The 15,530-nt window shown below is 44.4% G+C and overlaps 2 protein-coding genes across 2 annotated transcripts in view; both read left to right on the forward strand.

Annotated features, from left to right (window-relative positions):
* Positions 1-1,361, forward strand: part of PRPF3 (pre-mRNA processing factor 3) — a 38,259-nt gene extending 36,898 nt beyond the window's left edge. The window contains exon 16 of the mRNA XM_011937953.1: positions 999-1,361. Coding sequence (XP_011793343.1) covers positions 999-1,145 — 147 coding nt within the window. The 3' untranslated portion in view covers positions 1,146-1,361. The remainder of the gene's footprint in view (positions 1-998) is intronic.
* A 10,595-nt stretch (positions 1,362-11,956) lies between these two features.
* RPRD2 (regulation of nuclear pre-mRNA domain containing 2) overlaps positions 11,957-15,530 on the forward strand; it is a 126,929-nt gene continuing 123,355 nt past the window's right edge. The window contains exon 1 of the mRNA XM_011937954.1: positions 11,957-12,761. Within this exon, the coding sequence (XP_011793344.1) occupies positions 12,557-12,761 (205 nt within the window). The 5' untranslated portion in view covers positions 11,957-12,556. The remainder of the gene's footprint in view (positions 12,762-15,530) is intronic.

The following is a 15,530-nucleotide window of genomic DNA, read 5'->3' on the forward strand; positions in this document are numbered from 1 at the left end:
TTTTTTTTTTTTTTTTTAGAGACAGGGTCTTGCTCTATTGCCCAGGCTGGTGTGCAGCGGTGCAGTCATAGCTCACTGCAGCCTTGAACTCCTGGGGACAAGCAATTCTACAGTCTCAGCTTCTCAAGTAGCTGAGACCTCAGGTCCACACCTGCCTGGCTAATTTTTAGAAATGCAGTCTCACTATGTTGCCCAGGCTTGTCTCGAACTCTTAGCCTTGACTGATCCTCCCATCTCAGCCTCCCAGAGTGCTGGGATTATAGGCATGAGCTACTGCGCCCATATCTTCACATATCTCAGCCCCCTCATCTCTTTTCAATTTTCTTCTATTTATCTCTGAAGAGTACTTACTGAAAAAGTCCCGGCTTCTTAGAGAACCAGTATTAATGTTGTAGGAATTTAGTTTTCAGGAATTGTTTTTCATGTTCAGAAATAAGCCAAGTTCTGCTCCAGCCTCCTTATTGGAGTCTACTCCCTGAAAGCCTCTTGAGGTAGTGCTTTATGACTGCCATTGCTGCTGGTGCCTTTGGCAAGAATGCCGTTCTGCCCAATACTGTCTTTTTCTGTTGTAATTCTCTGCTGGTACCTGCTCTTCTTCTGTTCCCCACCCCGAGTTGTTCTTTGTTGCTGGGCCCCAAAGCCTTCTGCTTGTATAAATAGTTTTTTGGGCCTTTTTGAAGGCCCAAATTTAGTCCTGAAGGCCTGGTGGGAGATAAGTTTATCTCATTCCGCCTTCCATAGTTCTTCCTGACTTGCTGTTCCACCCGGGCACCAAAGAATTCCTCATCCTCATTTCAAAAATCTAAAAACCTTATGCATATGAATTCATAAAAACTCATACAAATATCCAAGGAAATGGAGGTCACAATTTTTTTTTTACCATAAAATCATGTTCAGCTGGGCACATGTCTCACAGATGTTACTAGGTCTTATAAAAGAATATTATATCTGATTTAAACAAGAAATTGAAGTATTTTTATTACATATCTCTTTCCTAGGGTACAGCCAAAGACCGGAGCTTTGGAGAGATGAAGTTTAAACAGTGTCCTACAGAGAACATGGCTCGTGAGCATTTCAAAAAGCATGGGGCTGAACACTACTGGGACCTTGCGCTGAGTGAATCTGTGTTAGAGTCCACTGATTGAGACTACTGCAAGCCCTTGCCTCTCCCCCCTTGCCTTTGTCTCTTCAGTCCTCTCACTTATTCTATTTCCCAACCCACTCCCACTTGTTTGTGTGATCTCAGAACTGTGCCAAGCAGACGCTGGGACAAAGGGAGAATATCTTGCTCCCCTCCCGAGTCAGCCTGGTGTTGCCCTTTATTCCCCTTATGTGCATATGATTAAAGAGTTATTTTTAAACTTGGTGTGATATTTTTCACACATTCCTAAGTACTAGAGTTTGGGTCTCCAGGTGATCTTTTTTCCAGACTTTTAGCAATTGCTGTAGAAAAAAACATTTTTTGTCATTGACATTTATTTATATATATAAATGGATGAATGGATGGATGGATAGATGGATGTGTATTTTTGAAGTCTAGTGGAAATGTCTCATCTCATCCTGGAGCTAGAATGATAAATACTGTTTTCCTGGAGCATAATGAAGCAGGGAGATGTGTAAAGTGGTAAGGGAGGGAGGAGGGACAAATGAGTATCCATCCCTTAACTGAGAGAATCACCAGGTCAGACAGATTACCTCAGGACTTGGCTGAGTAGTCTTCCCAGGAAATCAGTTCTTCTAAGGGGTGCATATGTGGGAATATGTGTTGTGGGTAAAAAGGACACAGGAAGAGTCCAAGGAGGATGCTATGGGTCAGTTTGTAAAGTGGAATAGGATTTAAGAATTTAGCCCATTTTGTCTCTTTTACTAGTTTAAAAATTCACTTCTAGTAGAAATTGTGTAATTTTTTTTTTTTCTATCTATGAATCCGACTACCTGTGGTTGGTTTTATTTCAGCATTTAATGTTTCTGGTTTGATTTTAGGAGTATATGAGTCAGCATAAGTTATCTATTGAAGTCCAAAATTTTTACCATACCTATCCTTCTGTTTCATATTGCCTGTATTGGGAATGGATTAAACAAGTCAATAGAGCTCCCATGCCTTCTTGCTAGGTGGAGCATGCTATGAATTGGTATTTGAGAATGGATGTCTGACAAGAAGTTACAACATTCTGTGTTATAAAATTAATCCCCTTTAAAAAAAAAATCTGTATTTCAGGTACTGGTCAGAGTTCCAACTTTAAGGTAGTATTAGGGAGCACTACGGTCAAGGAGGTGGGAAGAGATAGGGGACCACACAGGGCTTTGAGGAAAAACTAGTGCAACTTCTCTCCTTCTTAATTTTAATTTTTTTTTTTATAGACCGAGTCTTGCTCTGTTGCCTAGGCTCGAGTGCAGTGGCGCAATCTCGCCTCACAGCAACCTCCACCTCCCAGGTTCCAGCAATTCTCCTGTCTCAGCCTCCCGAGTAGCTGGGACTACAGACACATGCCACCATACCTGGCTAATTTTTGTATTTTCAGTAGAGACCGGTTTCACCATATTGGCCAGGCTGGTCTCGAACTCCTGGCCTCGTGATCCGTCCACCTCGGCCTCCCAGAGTGCTGGGATTACAGGCGTGAACCACCACGCCCGGCCTGATTTTAAGTTTTTTAAGTTCCAGCTCAAAGGATTCTCCTTTTTTAGAGATAAGCAAGCTGAGCTTATCTTGCTCAGATCATCTGAGGTAAGGAATTCGAGACCAGCCTGCCCAAGATGGTGAAACCCCATCTCTACTAAAAATACAAAAAATTAGCGGGGTGTTATGGTGGATGCCTGTAATCCCAGCTACCCAGGAGGCTGAGGCAGGAGAATCGCTTGAACCCAGGAGGCAGAGGTTGCAGTGAATCAAGATTTCGTCACTGCACTCCAGCCTGGGCAACGAGAGTGAAACTCGTTCTCAAAAAAAAAAAAAAGCCAAACAAAGATATAAGCGCTGCTGGGCGCAGTGGCTCATGCCTGTAATTCCAGCACTTTGGGAGGCCGAGGTGGGTGGATCACCTGATATGGGGAGTTTGAGACCAGCTTGACCAACATGGAAAAACCCTGTTTGTACTAAAAATACAAAACTAGCCGAGCGTGGTGGTGCCTGTAATCCCAGCTACTCGGGAGGCTGAGGCAAGAGAACTGCTTGAAGCCGGGAGGCAGAAGTTGCCGTGAGCTGCGATCGCGCCACTGCTTTCCAGCCTGGGCAACACGAGCAAAACTCTGTCTCAAAAAAAAAGAGATAAGCAAACTAACCCAGATGAGTGAGGTTATTCATCTGAAGGAAGGTGCAGGATGAAATCTTTGAAATAACTCCAGCTTGCCAGAACACAGCAATGAAGATTTTGAGTGCTTACTAGTAATTATATCTGTGAAATTTGGGAGCTAGGGAGTTGAACTAGCTATTTTAGTATTCCTTGATTTAAGCAAATGCAGGAGAAAAATTCATTGTCATAAAAATAAGTGTTCTGTTAAAGGATTTGTTACAAGTATATGTGTAAATTATACACTACTTCAAAAATGAATTGGTTGCATAAGATCTAAAAGAAATACTTATATTACAATATGCTATAGTTTATTGTAATGTACCCATAATGAGACTCAAAACTTGTCTTGAGTATATCACTTGTCTCTCTGTGCTTCCAGGTTTTAATTGTTAAATTTTCTCAAGCATTACCTCCTTATTTCTCCTTACAAACTTAGGAGAAATATGCATTTTAGAGGTGAGGAATCTGAGGCTTAGAGTAAATAATTTGCCCAAGTTTATGACTTAGTAAGTTGTAGAGCTTAATTTGAACCCAGATTTGTTTGACTACAGACCAAACTCAGCCACTAAGTATATATTGCCTCATTTGTACAATAAAGGGGTAGTGACAGATATGTTCTTTGAAATGAGTGTTATTCTCAGGATAGTTCTTACCTGAGAATGCTGTTATCACTTGAAATACTTTGTGAATTTTGGTAATTTCATCTATTTCCAGTCCTTGTTGAATACCTTTAGTTAATGGCAGTTACTAGTTTTGGAAAGAGTTTTTTCTTTATTTTTATTGGAAGAGTTTTAGAAACCCTTTGGCTGGAATTAATAAATGATTATAGTAAGGTATAAGGTTACAACAGAAAAATCAGTTGCTCTCCTGTATACCAGTAATGAACAAGTAGAATTTGAAATTAAAAGCAATTCCATTTACATTAGCACCAAAAGGAAGTGGAATACTTCAGGATAAATCCAAATATGTGTAAGATCTATATGAAGAAGGCCGGGCGCGGTGGCTCAAGCCTGTAATCCCAGCACTTTGGGAGGCCGAGACGGGCGGATCACGAGGTCAGGAGATCGAGACCATCCTGGCTAACACGGTGAAACCCCGTCTCTACTAAAAATACAAAAAACTAGCCGGGCGAGGTGGCAGGCGCCTGTAGTCCCAGCTACTCGGGAGGCTGAGGCAGGAGAATGGCGTGAACCCGGGAGGCGGAGCTTGCAGTGAGCTGAGATCTGGCCACTGCACTCCAGCCTGGGTGACAGAGCGAGACTCCGTCTCAAAAAAAAAAAAGATCTATATGAAGAAAACTACAAAACTCGAATAAAAAAAAAAAAAAACTAAACAAATGCAATGGTATTTCATATTCATGGTAGGAAGATAGTATTGTAAAGATGTCAATTCTGGTTGGGTGTGGTGACTCATGCCTGTAATCTCAGCACCTTGGGAGACCGAAGCTGGAAGATCATTGAGACCAGCCTGGACAGCATAGGGAGACCCCACGTCTGCAACTTTTTTTTTTTTTTTTGAGACAAGGTCTCCCTTTGTTGCCCAGGTTTGGAGTGCAGTGGCATGATCTTGACTCACTGCTGCCTTGACATCCCTGGCTTAAGCAATCCTCCCACCTCATAGCCTCCCAAGTAGCTGAGTCTACAGGCACATGCTACCACACCTGGCTAGTTTTTAAATTTTTTTGTAGAGACGAGGTATCGCTTTGTTGCCCAGTCTGGTCTCCAACTCCAGAGCTCAAGTCATTTTCTTGCCTTGGCTTCCCAAAGTGCTGGGATTACAGATGAGTCACTGTACCCGGTCTACAAAAAATTTAAAAATAAAATTAGCCGGACATGGTGGCACGTGCCTGTGGTTCCAGCTACCTGGGAGGCTGGGAGGATCACTTGGACCTGGGAAGTACCATTGCACTCCAGCCTGGGTGACAGAGTGAGACCCTGTCTCAAGGAAAAAAAAAATCCAATAGAGAGTTGAAGGACTGACATTACCCAATTTTGAGAATTACTGTAAAGCTACAGTAATGAAGGTGGTATTTTTGTTGTTGATTTGAGATGCAGTCTTGCTCTATTGCCAAGGCTGGAGTGCAGTGGCGCTTTCTCGGCTCACTACAACCTCCGTCTCCTGGGCTCAAGCAGTTCTCCTACCTCAGCCTCCCAAGTAGCTGGGATTACAGGTGCCTGCCACCATGCCCAGCTAATTTTTGCATATTTTTAGTAGAGGCAGGGTTTCACCACATTGGCCATGCTGGTCTTGAACTCCTGACCTCAGGTGATCCACCCACCTCGGCTTCCCAAAGTACTGGGATTACAGCGTAAGCCACCCTGGCTGGCTGTTTTTTTATTTGTTTTTTTTGTTTGTTTGTTTGTTTGTTTTGAGACGGAGTTTCGTTCTTGTTGCCCAGGCTGGAGTGCAATGGTGCAATCTCAGCTCGCTGCAAACTTCGCCTCGTCGGTTCAAGTGATTCTCCTGCCTCAGCCTCCCAAGTAGCTGAGATTACAGATATGTGCCAGCACGCCCAGCTAATTTTGTATTTTTAGTAGAGATGAGGTTTCACCATGTTGGTCATGCTGGTCTTGAACTCCCGACCTCAGGTGATCCCCTGGCCTCTGCCTCCAAAGTGCTGGCATTACAGGCATGAGCCACCATGCCCAGCTGGTAGTATAGTATTGGTGAAAGAATAGATCAGTGGAACAGAATAGAGCCCAGAGATAGACTCACATAAATATAGTCAACTGCTCTTTGACAAAGGAGCAAAAGCAATAGAATAGAGGAGAGAGAGAATCTTTTTTAAAAATGGTGTTGGAACAACTGGACATTCACATGCAAAAACGTGAATCTAGACACAGAAATTAACTCCAAGTAGGTAACAGACCTAAATGTAAAATGCAAAGCTGTAAAGCACCTAGTAGATAACAGAAAATTTACCTGACCTCGGGGTTGGCCTTGACTTTTTTTTTTTTTGAGATGGAGTCTCACTTTGTCACCCAGGCTGGAGTGCAGTGGCGTGGCCTCTGCTCACTGCATCCTCCACCTCCCAGGTTCAAGCGATTCTGCTTCAGCCTCTCGAGTAGCTGGGACTACAGGCGTGTGCACCACACCCGGCTAATTAGTGTATTTTTAGTAGGGATGGGGTTTCAGTATGTTGTCCAGGCTGATCTCGAACTCCTGACCTGATCTGCCCACCTTGGCCTCCCAAAGTGCTGGGATTATAGGCGTGAGCCACCATGCCCAGCCAGCCTTGACTTTTTAGAAACAACACCAAAGACATGATCTATAAAAGAAAAAATTGTAAACTGGACTTAATTAAAATGAAAACTTCTGCTGTGCAAAAGACACTGTCAAGAAAATGAAAAGAAGGGCTGGGTGTGGTGGCTCATGCCTGTAATCCCAGCACTTTGGGAGGCTAAGGCAGGTGGATCACTTGAAGTCAGGAGTTCAAGACCAGCCTGGCCCACATGGTGAAACCCCATCTCTACCAAAAATACAAAAAATTAACTGAGCATCATAGTGGGCGCTTGTAATCCCAGCTACTCAGGAGACTGAAGCAGAAGAATTGCTCAAACCCGGGAGGCGGAGGTTGCAGTGAGCCGAGATCACACTACTGTACTTCAGTCTGGGTGATGGAGCAAGACTCAATCACAAAAAAAAAAGCCACATACTGGAAGAAAATATTTGCAAAAGATCTATCTGATAAAGGACTTATCCAAAATATACAAAGAATTCCTAAAACTCAATACTAAGCAAATGAACAACTCAATTAAAAAGTGGTGCTAGCCTGTAATCCCAGCACTTTAGGACGCCAAGGTGGGCAGATCACGTGAGGTCGGGAGTTCCAGACCAGCCTGGCCAACATGGTGAAACCCTGTCCCTACTAAAAATAAAAAAACTAGCCGGGCATGGTGGCATATGTCTTTTAATCCCAGCTCCATGAGATGCTGTGGCAGGAGAATTGTTGGAACCCAGGAGGTAGAGGTTGCAGTGACCTGAGATCCTGCCACTGAACTCCAGCCTGGTCAACAGACAGACTCCGTTTAAAAAAAAAAAAAAAAGCCGGGTGCGGTGGCTCATGCTTGTAATCCCAGCACTTTGGGAGGCCAAGGCAGGCAGATCACGAGGTCAGGAGATTGAGATCATCCTGGGTAATGGTGAAACCCCGTCTCTACTAAAAATACAAAAAGTTAGCTGGGCGTGGTGGCGGGCACCTGGAGTCCCAGCTACTCGGGAGGCTGAGGCAGGAGAATGGTGTGAACCCGGGAGGCAGAGCTTGCAATGAGCCGAGATCGCGCCACTGTACTCCAGCCTGGGCGACAGCGTGAGACTCCGTTTCAAAATAAAAAAATAGTGGCCGAAGACCTTAATGGACACATCATCAAAAAAGGATACAGAGATGTGAAATAAACATATGAAAAGATGCTCTACATCAGGCCGGGCGCGGTGGCTCACACGTGTAATCCCAGCACTTTGGGAAGCCAAGGCGAGCACATTACCTGAGGTCGGGCATTCGAGACCAGCCTGATCAACATGGAGAAACCCTGTCTCTACTAAAAATACAAAATTAGCCAGGCATGGTGGCGCATGCCTGTAATCCCAGCTACTTGGGAGGCTGACGCAGAAGAATCGCTTGAACCTGGGAGGCGGAGCCTGCAGCGAGCCGAGATCGTGCCACTGCACTCTAGCCTGGGTAACAAGAGCAAAACTCCATCTCAAAAATAAAAAAAGGCCAGGCACGGTGGCTCATGCCTGTAATTCCCGCTCTTGGGGAGGCCGAGGCGGGCGGATCACTCGAGGTTGGGAGTTTGAGATGAGCCTGACCAACATGGAGAAACCCCATCTCTGCTAAAAATACATAATTAGCTGGGCATGGTGGCACATGCCTGTAATCCCAGCTACTCAGGCGGCTGACAGGAGAATCGCTTGAACCCAGGAGGCAGAGGTTGCGGTCACCCGAGATCACTCCATTGCACTCCAGCCTGGGCAACAAGAGCAAAACTCCATCTCAAAAAAATAAAAATAAAAAAATGCTCCACATCATATGTCATTAGGGAAATGCAAATTAGAACAACAAATACTGCTACGCACCTATTAGAGTGGCCAGAATCCAAAAGACTAACAACATTAAATGCTGGTGAGGATGTAGAACTGATGGAAATACAAAATGGTAAATCCACTTTGGTAAACAGGTTGATGATTTTTTTTTTTTTTTTTTTTTGAGTAGCTGGGATTACAGGCAAGTGCCAACATGCCCACCTAATTTAGTATTTTTAATAAAGATGGGGTTTCTCTATGTTCATCAAGTTGGCCTCAAACTCACAACCTCAAGTGATAAGCCCATCTCAATTTCCCAAAGTGCTGGGATTATAGGCGTGAGCCACCGTGCCCGGCCGATTTTTTTCTTCCTTTTTTTTTTTTTTTTTTGGTTTGAGAGGAAGTTTCACTCTTGCTGCCCAGGCTGTAGTACAATTGCCTGATCTTGGCTCACTGCAACATCTGCCTCCCAGGTCCAAGTGATTCTTCCGCCTCAGCCTCCCAAGTAGCTGGGATTACAGGTGCCTGCCACCGTGCCCAGCTAATTTTGTTTTATTTTATGTATGTATGTATGTATGTATGTATTTTGAGACACAGAGTCTCAGTTTGTCACCCAGGGTGGAGTGCAGTGGCGTGACCTCGGCTCACTGCAACCTCTGCTGCCCAGGTTCAAGCAATTCTGCCTCAGCCTCTCGAGTAGCTGGGATTACAGGCACCTGCCACCACACCCAGCTAATTTTTTGTAATTTTAGTAGAGAGGGAGTTTTACTATATTGGTCAGTCTGGTCTTGAACTCCTGACTTTGTGATCCACCCTGCTTGGCCTCCCAAAGTGCTGAGATTACAGGCATGAGCCACCGCTCCTGGCCCTGTATTTTTAGTAGAGATGTGGTTTCGCCATGTTGGTCAGGCTGGCCAGTTTCTAACTCCTGACCTCGGGTGATCCACCAGCCTCGGACTCCCAGAGTGCTGGGATTACAGGCATGAGCCACCGCGCCCGGCCTCAGGTTGATGATTTCTTACAAAAGTAAACATAGTCTTACCCTATGCGCTAACAATTGTGCTCCTTCGTATTTACCCAAGGAGTTGAAAATATATTCACCTCAAAAGCTGTACAGAGATGTTTATAACAGCTTTATTCATAATTGCCAAAATGTGGAAGCAAGATGTCCTTCAGGTGAATGGATAAATAAAACTGGCACATCTGGACAATGAAATATTATTCAGCACTAAAAAGAAATGAGCTATCAAGCCATGAAAAGGCATGGAGGAAACTGAAATGCATTTTTTTTTTTTTTGAGTCGAAGTCTCGCTCTGTTGCCCAGGCTGGAGTGCAGTGGCCTGGTCTCGGCTTACTGCAACCTCCGCCTCTCGGATTCAAGCGATTCTTCTGCCTCAGCCTCTCGAGTAGCTGGGAGTACAGGCATGCGCCACCATGCCCGGCTAATTTTTGTATTTTTGTTAGTAACGAGGGTTTCACTATGTTGGCCAGGCTGTTCTCGAACTCCTGACCTCATGATCTGCCCGCCTCAGCCTCCCAAAGTGCTGGGATTACAGGCATGAGCCACCGCGCCCAGCCTGAAATCCATATTATTGAGTGAAAAAAGCCAGTCTGTAAAGGCTACATACTGAATGATTTCAACTATATGACATTCTGGAAAAGGCAAAACTATGAAGACAGTAAAAAGATTAGTAGTCACCAGGGGATTAAGGGGGAGGGAAGGATGAATAGGTGGAACACAGAGGTTTCTAGAGCAGTTTCACTGCTCTGTATACTATAATGGTGGATACATGCCATTATACATTTTTCCAGACTCAGAAGGTATAACACCAAGAGCGAACCCTAATGTAAACTATGGGCTTTGGGTGATAATGTGTCAGTGTAGGTTTGTCAGTTGTAGCAGATGTATCGTTCTGGTGGGTGACATTGATAATGGGGGAGGGTATTCATGTGTAGGGGCAGGAGGTATACGGATTTCTGTGTGCTTTCCACACAATTGCTGTGAATCTAAAACTGCTCTAAAAAATAGTCTATAAAAAAGTGGGTCTTTGGCTAGAGTTACAGAAAAAAGGAAAAAAAATGTGGGGTCAGGACCAGGCATGATGGCTCACGCTTATAATCCCAGCACTTCGGGATGCTGAAACCAGGAGGACTGCTTGAGGCCAGGACTGAGACCTGCCTGGGCAACATAGGGAGACTCCCCGTCTCAAAAAAATTCTGTTTTGTTTTGTTTTGTTTTAGCTAGGTGTGGTGATGTAGGCCTGTAGTCCCAGCTACTTGAGCTGCTGAGCAGGAGGATTACTTGAGTCTGGCGGATTGAGGCTGCTGTGTGCTATGATAGTGCCACTGCACTCTAGCCTGGGCAGGGACAGAGCAAGACTGTGTTTTAGGGCCTTTGCACTTGCTATTCCTAATGCCAGCATGTTCCGCTCTCCGTCTCGCATATCTGCTTGGTTGCTTTTTTCTCAATGTTCAGATCGAGTTATTTCCTTCGAGAAGACTTCCTGGTTCACCATACCATTCTCATACTGGCGCGTGCGTGCCGTGCGCCCACGTACACACACACACCCCTTTTTCCCTTACCCTGCTTCACCTTTTTACAGAATTTAATACTGTCTGAAATGTACTTGTTTGTGGTGTCCTGCCACTAAATCCTGGAGGGAAGGGATTTTTGTGTGTTTTGCTCCCCATCACCTAAAACAGTACTTGGCACAAGAGGTTCAGCAACTCGTCGAATTAATGAACAGTGGACATGAACTTGACAAAACAGGTTCCCTGTCTCAAGAGGCGTGGCCACAGTAGGGAGACGTTGAAAGAATTATAATAAAATTGTATATTTTTAGTGGGAACACAGGAGCCTTTAAATTAGTTCAGAGGATTTACACAGATACATGCGATAAAATGGTTCCTATAAGGTTCATATAATAGTTACGTAAGATTCTTGCAAGCTATAATGTATTATGCAATTTTAAGATTGTATCATAACTGGCGAAAATGAGGTCACATCTTGCCATTCTGTTTTCGCTTCGAAAAATTTTATGAGTAAAATTTCCTTTCACTTCCTCATTTATTTCCTTTTCCTCTAACCTAAATGGTCAAGCGGCTGTGAATGTTATCTTCCAAGGGAAGCGAGAAATACGGTTTGGTCTCGGAGTCTGCGTAGTGAATGGCTCACTGGAGCTGGCGCATGCGCATCTTTTGTGGTGCTGCAAGATGGCTGCCAGCCATTTTGTCGCGCGTTGCTTCCCCGAGGAGTTGGGGGCGATGGCTGCAGCCGCCAAAGACTAACAGTGGGCTCAGTGGTGGGAATTTTCTGTCTCTCTTGTGTGACCTGAACACACCCAAGAGAGCGACCAAAAGCAGCAAAAGGCGGGGCGGAGCGGTGGAAACCCCCACCCCGCCGTCTAATCTTAGACCAGCTTCCTCACCCATCCCTCCTAGTTTTTCCTTCCATCCAGCTACACGCTCATCTTCTGCGCAGGCGCACAAATAATCGTAGCGCCTCCTGGGCCCTGGGCGGGGGAGGGTGGGGGCTTCAGAGCTCCTGCGCGCGCTTCTCGTTCTGCACTCCTGATTGGTCAGGTTGCCGCGCCATCACGCCTCCCTCTGCTTTCAAGGTTGAGAAGGAAGGAGGGATGGGGGGGTGGGGCTAAACGGCGCGTGCGCGATACTGTTGCTGCCCCTTGCTGCTATTGCGTTGCAAAAAAAAATCCTGACTAGGTAGCCTTGGACCTTTTCTGTGCTAGCCAGTCTAAAGGAGAAAAAGATTTCTGCAACTGAAGGGGCAGTCGGGTAGTATTAAATTTAAGATATTAACGCCCGACCTGGCTCACAGGAGTGTGGGGATAGGGGCGGGGAAGGGCCTTAGCACTGAGAGCCGAAAAGTATAAAACCATTAGTTTCGGCGTCAGGCGGTTTGAAGGGTTCTGCAGGTCCTGTTTTCTGCGTAATTTTTCCGTGATTACTGACTGGTTTAAACACGACCCCTTGAACAATATTGATAAAAACCTCCGAGACCCGCAGCCCCTCCTTGCAGCGTGTAGGAGCTGCCAGCGTGCCCAGCAGCTGGTGTTCCCGTCCGTACCTCCAGAAGAGCCCAGCGCGTGCACCATCCCCACCCCCTAGGCTCCCTCCCCACCTACGGCTTTCACGCACTCGCAGTGATTGTTTTGCCCGCTCCCGCCGCCGCCGCCGCCGCCGTCGCCGCCGCCAGAGGAGCAGCAGCGCTTGTGCAAACCGGGAAGATGGCGGCCGGCGGCGGCGGAGGCAGCAGTAAGGCCTCCTCCTCGTCGGCCTCTTCGGCAGGGGCTCTGGAGTCCTCGTTGGATCGAAAATTCCAGTCGGTAACCAACACCATGGAATCCATTCAAGGCTTGTCGTCTTGGTGTATAGAGAACAAAAAACACCACAGTACTATCGTCTACCACTGGATGAAGTGGCTCCGGAGATGTGAGTGTTGGGGGTGACTAGGGAAGGGAAGACTGGGGAAATGGAAGGAAGTGTGGCCCGAAACGCCTGGGGTTTTCCCACGGAGCCTCAGCATTTGAGTGGGGTTGTTCACATTAAAGGTTTGACCCCAGTGTTCCCAAACCCAGACTCCATTCCTAGCCAGGATTGTCTTGAATTGCAGGAGACTCATTTCTTGGGTTTTTTAGCCATTGAATTGTTGTGACCTTGGGCCGTTGGGCCCAGATCCATAGAGATTTACGTATATATATTTTTAATATTTCAGAACCTTGTAAGGTGTATTGATTTTTCCGAACCTTCGCGGAAATTGTAGCGTCTGTTTATTTCTTACAGGCCTTGACGTGTTAATGATTTCTGGCTTTCCTGATGGTAGGCAAGCTGTGGTTTTAAGCAGTAGTAAATCCAGTGATGTTTAATACGGAGTGCCTTGTCTGGATGAATGTATCTAAAACTTGTGTAGTAAGGAGAGCCTTACCTGGATGAATGTTAAGAAGCGGCATGAGCTCTACATAGATCTGAGGCACCACCGGGTTTTACCTGTACCTGTGTTTGCTGCAATAAAATACACGTTTCTTGTATACTGACCAGAAACAACTGCGATACTGTAGTCAGTATCATCATTAATACCTTAAAATATAAAGCGTGTCCAGTTACTTTTTTTTTTTTTTTTTTTGAGACGGAGTTTTGCTCTTGTCGCCCAGGCTGGAGTGCAGTGGCGCGATCTCGGCTCACTGCAACCTCCGCCTCCCGGGTTCAAGCGATTCTCCTGTCTCAGCCTCGCGAGTAGCCGGGATTACAGGCGCCCACCACCATGTCCGGCTATTTTTTTGTATTTTTAGTAGAGACGGGGTTTCATGTTGGCTAGGCTGTTCTCGAACTGCCGACCTCAGGTGATCCACCTGCCTCGGCCTCCCAAAGTGCAGGGATTACAGGCGTGAGCTCCCCCGTGCCCGGCCCCGTTACTTTTTAATTACCTGAAATACCTTTTTACACAATTGAGTTGATCTCATGGGTAATCACAAAAGGAAATGTGCTTTTTGAATATATAGTACCTTTTTCTCCAGTTATGCCTTTTTTGTCTTTATCCTGGAGATTTTTCCATTTTGCTGCTTTACTACAGAAATGAGCTCTGTTAAAGCATGGATTGTTTGCAGAAGATTTCAAATCTTATAGGAGGAAGTGTGGAGAAGTCACTGTTTCCTGCTGAGAAGAGAGGGTTAACTCTTACTCCATATATATTAGAATTTTTCTTTGCTTCCTGCCTGCGGTATTTCACCAGTGAGACCCATCATCCAGTTATTCTGCCTTATTCCACTTCTGCCATTGCTCCTGTAGTGTTTTGATTTGTTTACCTTTTAGAGAACAGATAGATAAAGCTTGCAAAATTATAGGCCCCATGCTTCAAACTATTTGTGTTTAAAGTTTTGGGAGGGATGCTTTGTGGTTCTTTGAATAATAATGCAGAGAAATTAGTAGATACAAGACAGAATTACCTGTGTTTACCAATAACAGATCAAATAGTTTTCTTGCCCAGAGATAAAATTATAACGTGCAAAAACATCAAATATGCTAACAGTCATCATCGAAGACTCACATGTTAAGTATCTGCTATGTGCCCAGCCATCTCATTGTACCTTAAAATCGTCTGAGAAGTAGATTTTTTAATCACTGATTTACAAACAAGGAAACTAAGACTCAGAAATTAAGTTGCTTAAGGTTACTCAGTAAAATGGTGGGGTTAGGGTTTGACTTCAGCATTAACTTTGTAAAATAGTGTTTAATGTACTTGGTACACCAGTGATATATTGCAAGCAGTTCTAATGTGAGTGAGAGAACCTATTCTCCACCCTATTTTAAAACATTTTTACTAAACTATACAAGCATTTTACATTTCCTCACCTTGGGCTCTGGGGCTTTAACTGTATGGTTACGTCATTTGCAAGAATAAGTTGGTCCCCGTCCTGTCTCTGCTGTGTGGGATCACAAGTGACAATTACAGTTTTTTTTCTAGTCAGCAATAATGAGATATAATGAAGCCAGAATTTTTTACCTCAGCTGTTGTTGCTATTGTGCCTGAGCTTATTTCCTTTGTTGATATCTTAAGAGTGAAAAAATGAATGCTCCAGGAGGGCAGTGTGTCAGTTGAAGTGCATTGTGTATAGTTTATATAGTTAAGTGCTTTTGGCTAAAACAACATCATACATTGATGTTGTTTTTCTAGTGGAATGGAATTTAACTTTCTAAAATGATTCAGGGTAATTTTAGTCATTTTGTATTTACATTTAATGAACTTCATTGATCTCACTGTAAATAAAGTTTTGAGAGAAATATTCAGCAGAATGGTGTGGGGCGCAATGAAAACAGTTTATGCATGGGCCTTGTTTTCATTTAAGTTCTTATTTCTTTACAGTTATACTTAGTTTAGTTTGAGTTTGGTTTCTAAGTCAGCTTTAGGAAAAATTGTGAAGTAGGTATCTTTGTCATTCCCAGCCTTTCTGTCCATTTTCCTGATGCCACTTTGCTTATCTTTTTTCTTCTGACATCCATTATTTAGTAACTTATATTTATATTTAGACCTCAGTATAAGTTTAAGTAACTGTTAGATTCCAGAGATATTTTTATTTTATCCTTTATTTCATAATATGTAATTAGACTTTTGTTCATATAAAAGGAAATAATTTAGAGAAATAGGCTACCTGAGGATATGTTCCAGATATATTTTTATTTTATCCTTTTTTTTTTTTTTTGAGA

This window comes from Colobus angolensis, unplaced genomic scaffold (genome assembly GCF_000951035.1).
Source record: "Colobus angolensis palliatus isolate OR3802 unplaced genomic scaffold, Cang.pa_1.0 Scaffold169, whole genome shotgun sequence".
Taxonomy (NCBI): domain Eukaryota; kingdom Metazoa; phylum Chordata; class Mammalia; order Primates; family Cercopithecidae; genus Colobus; species Colobus angolensis.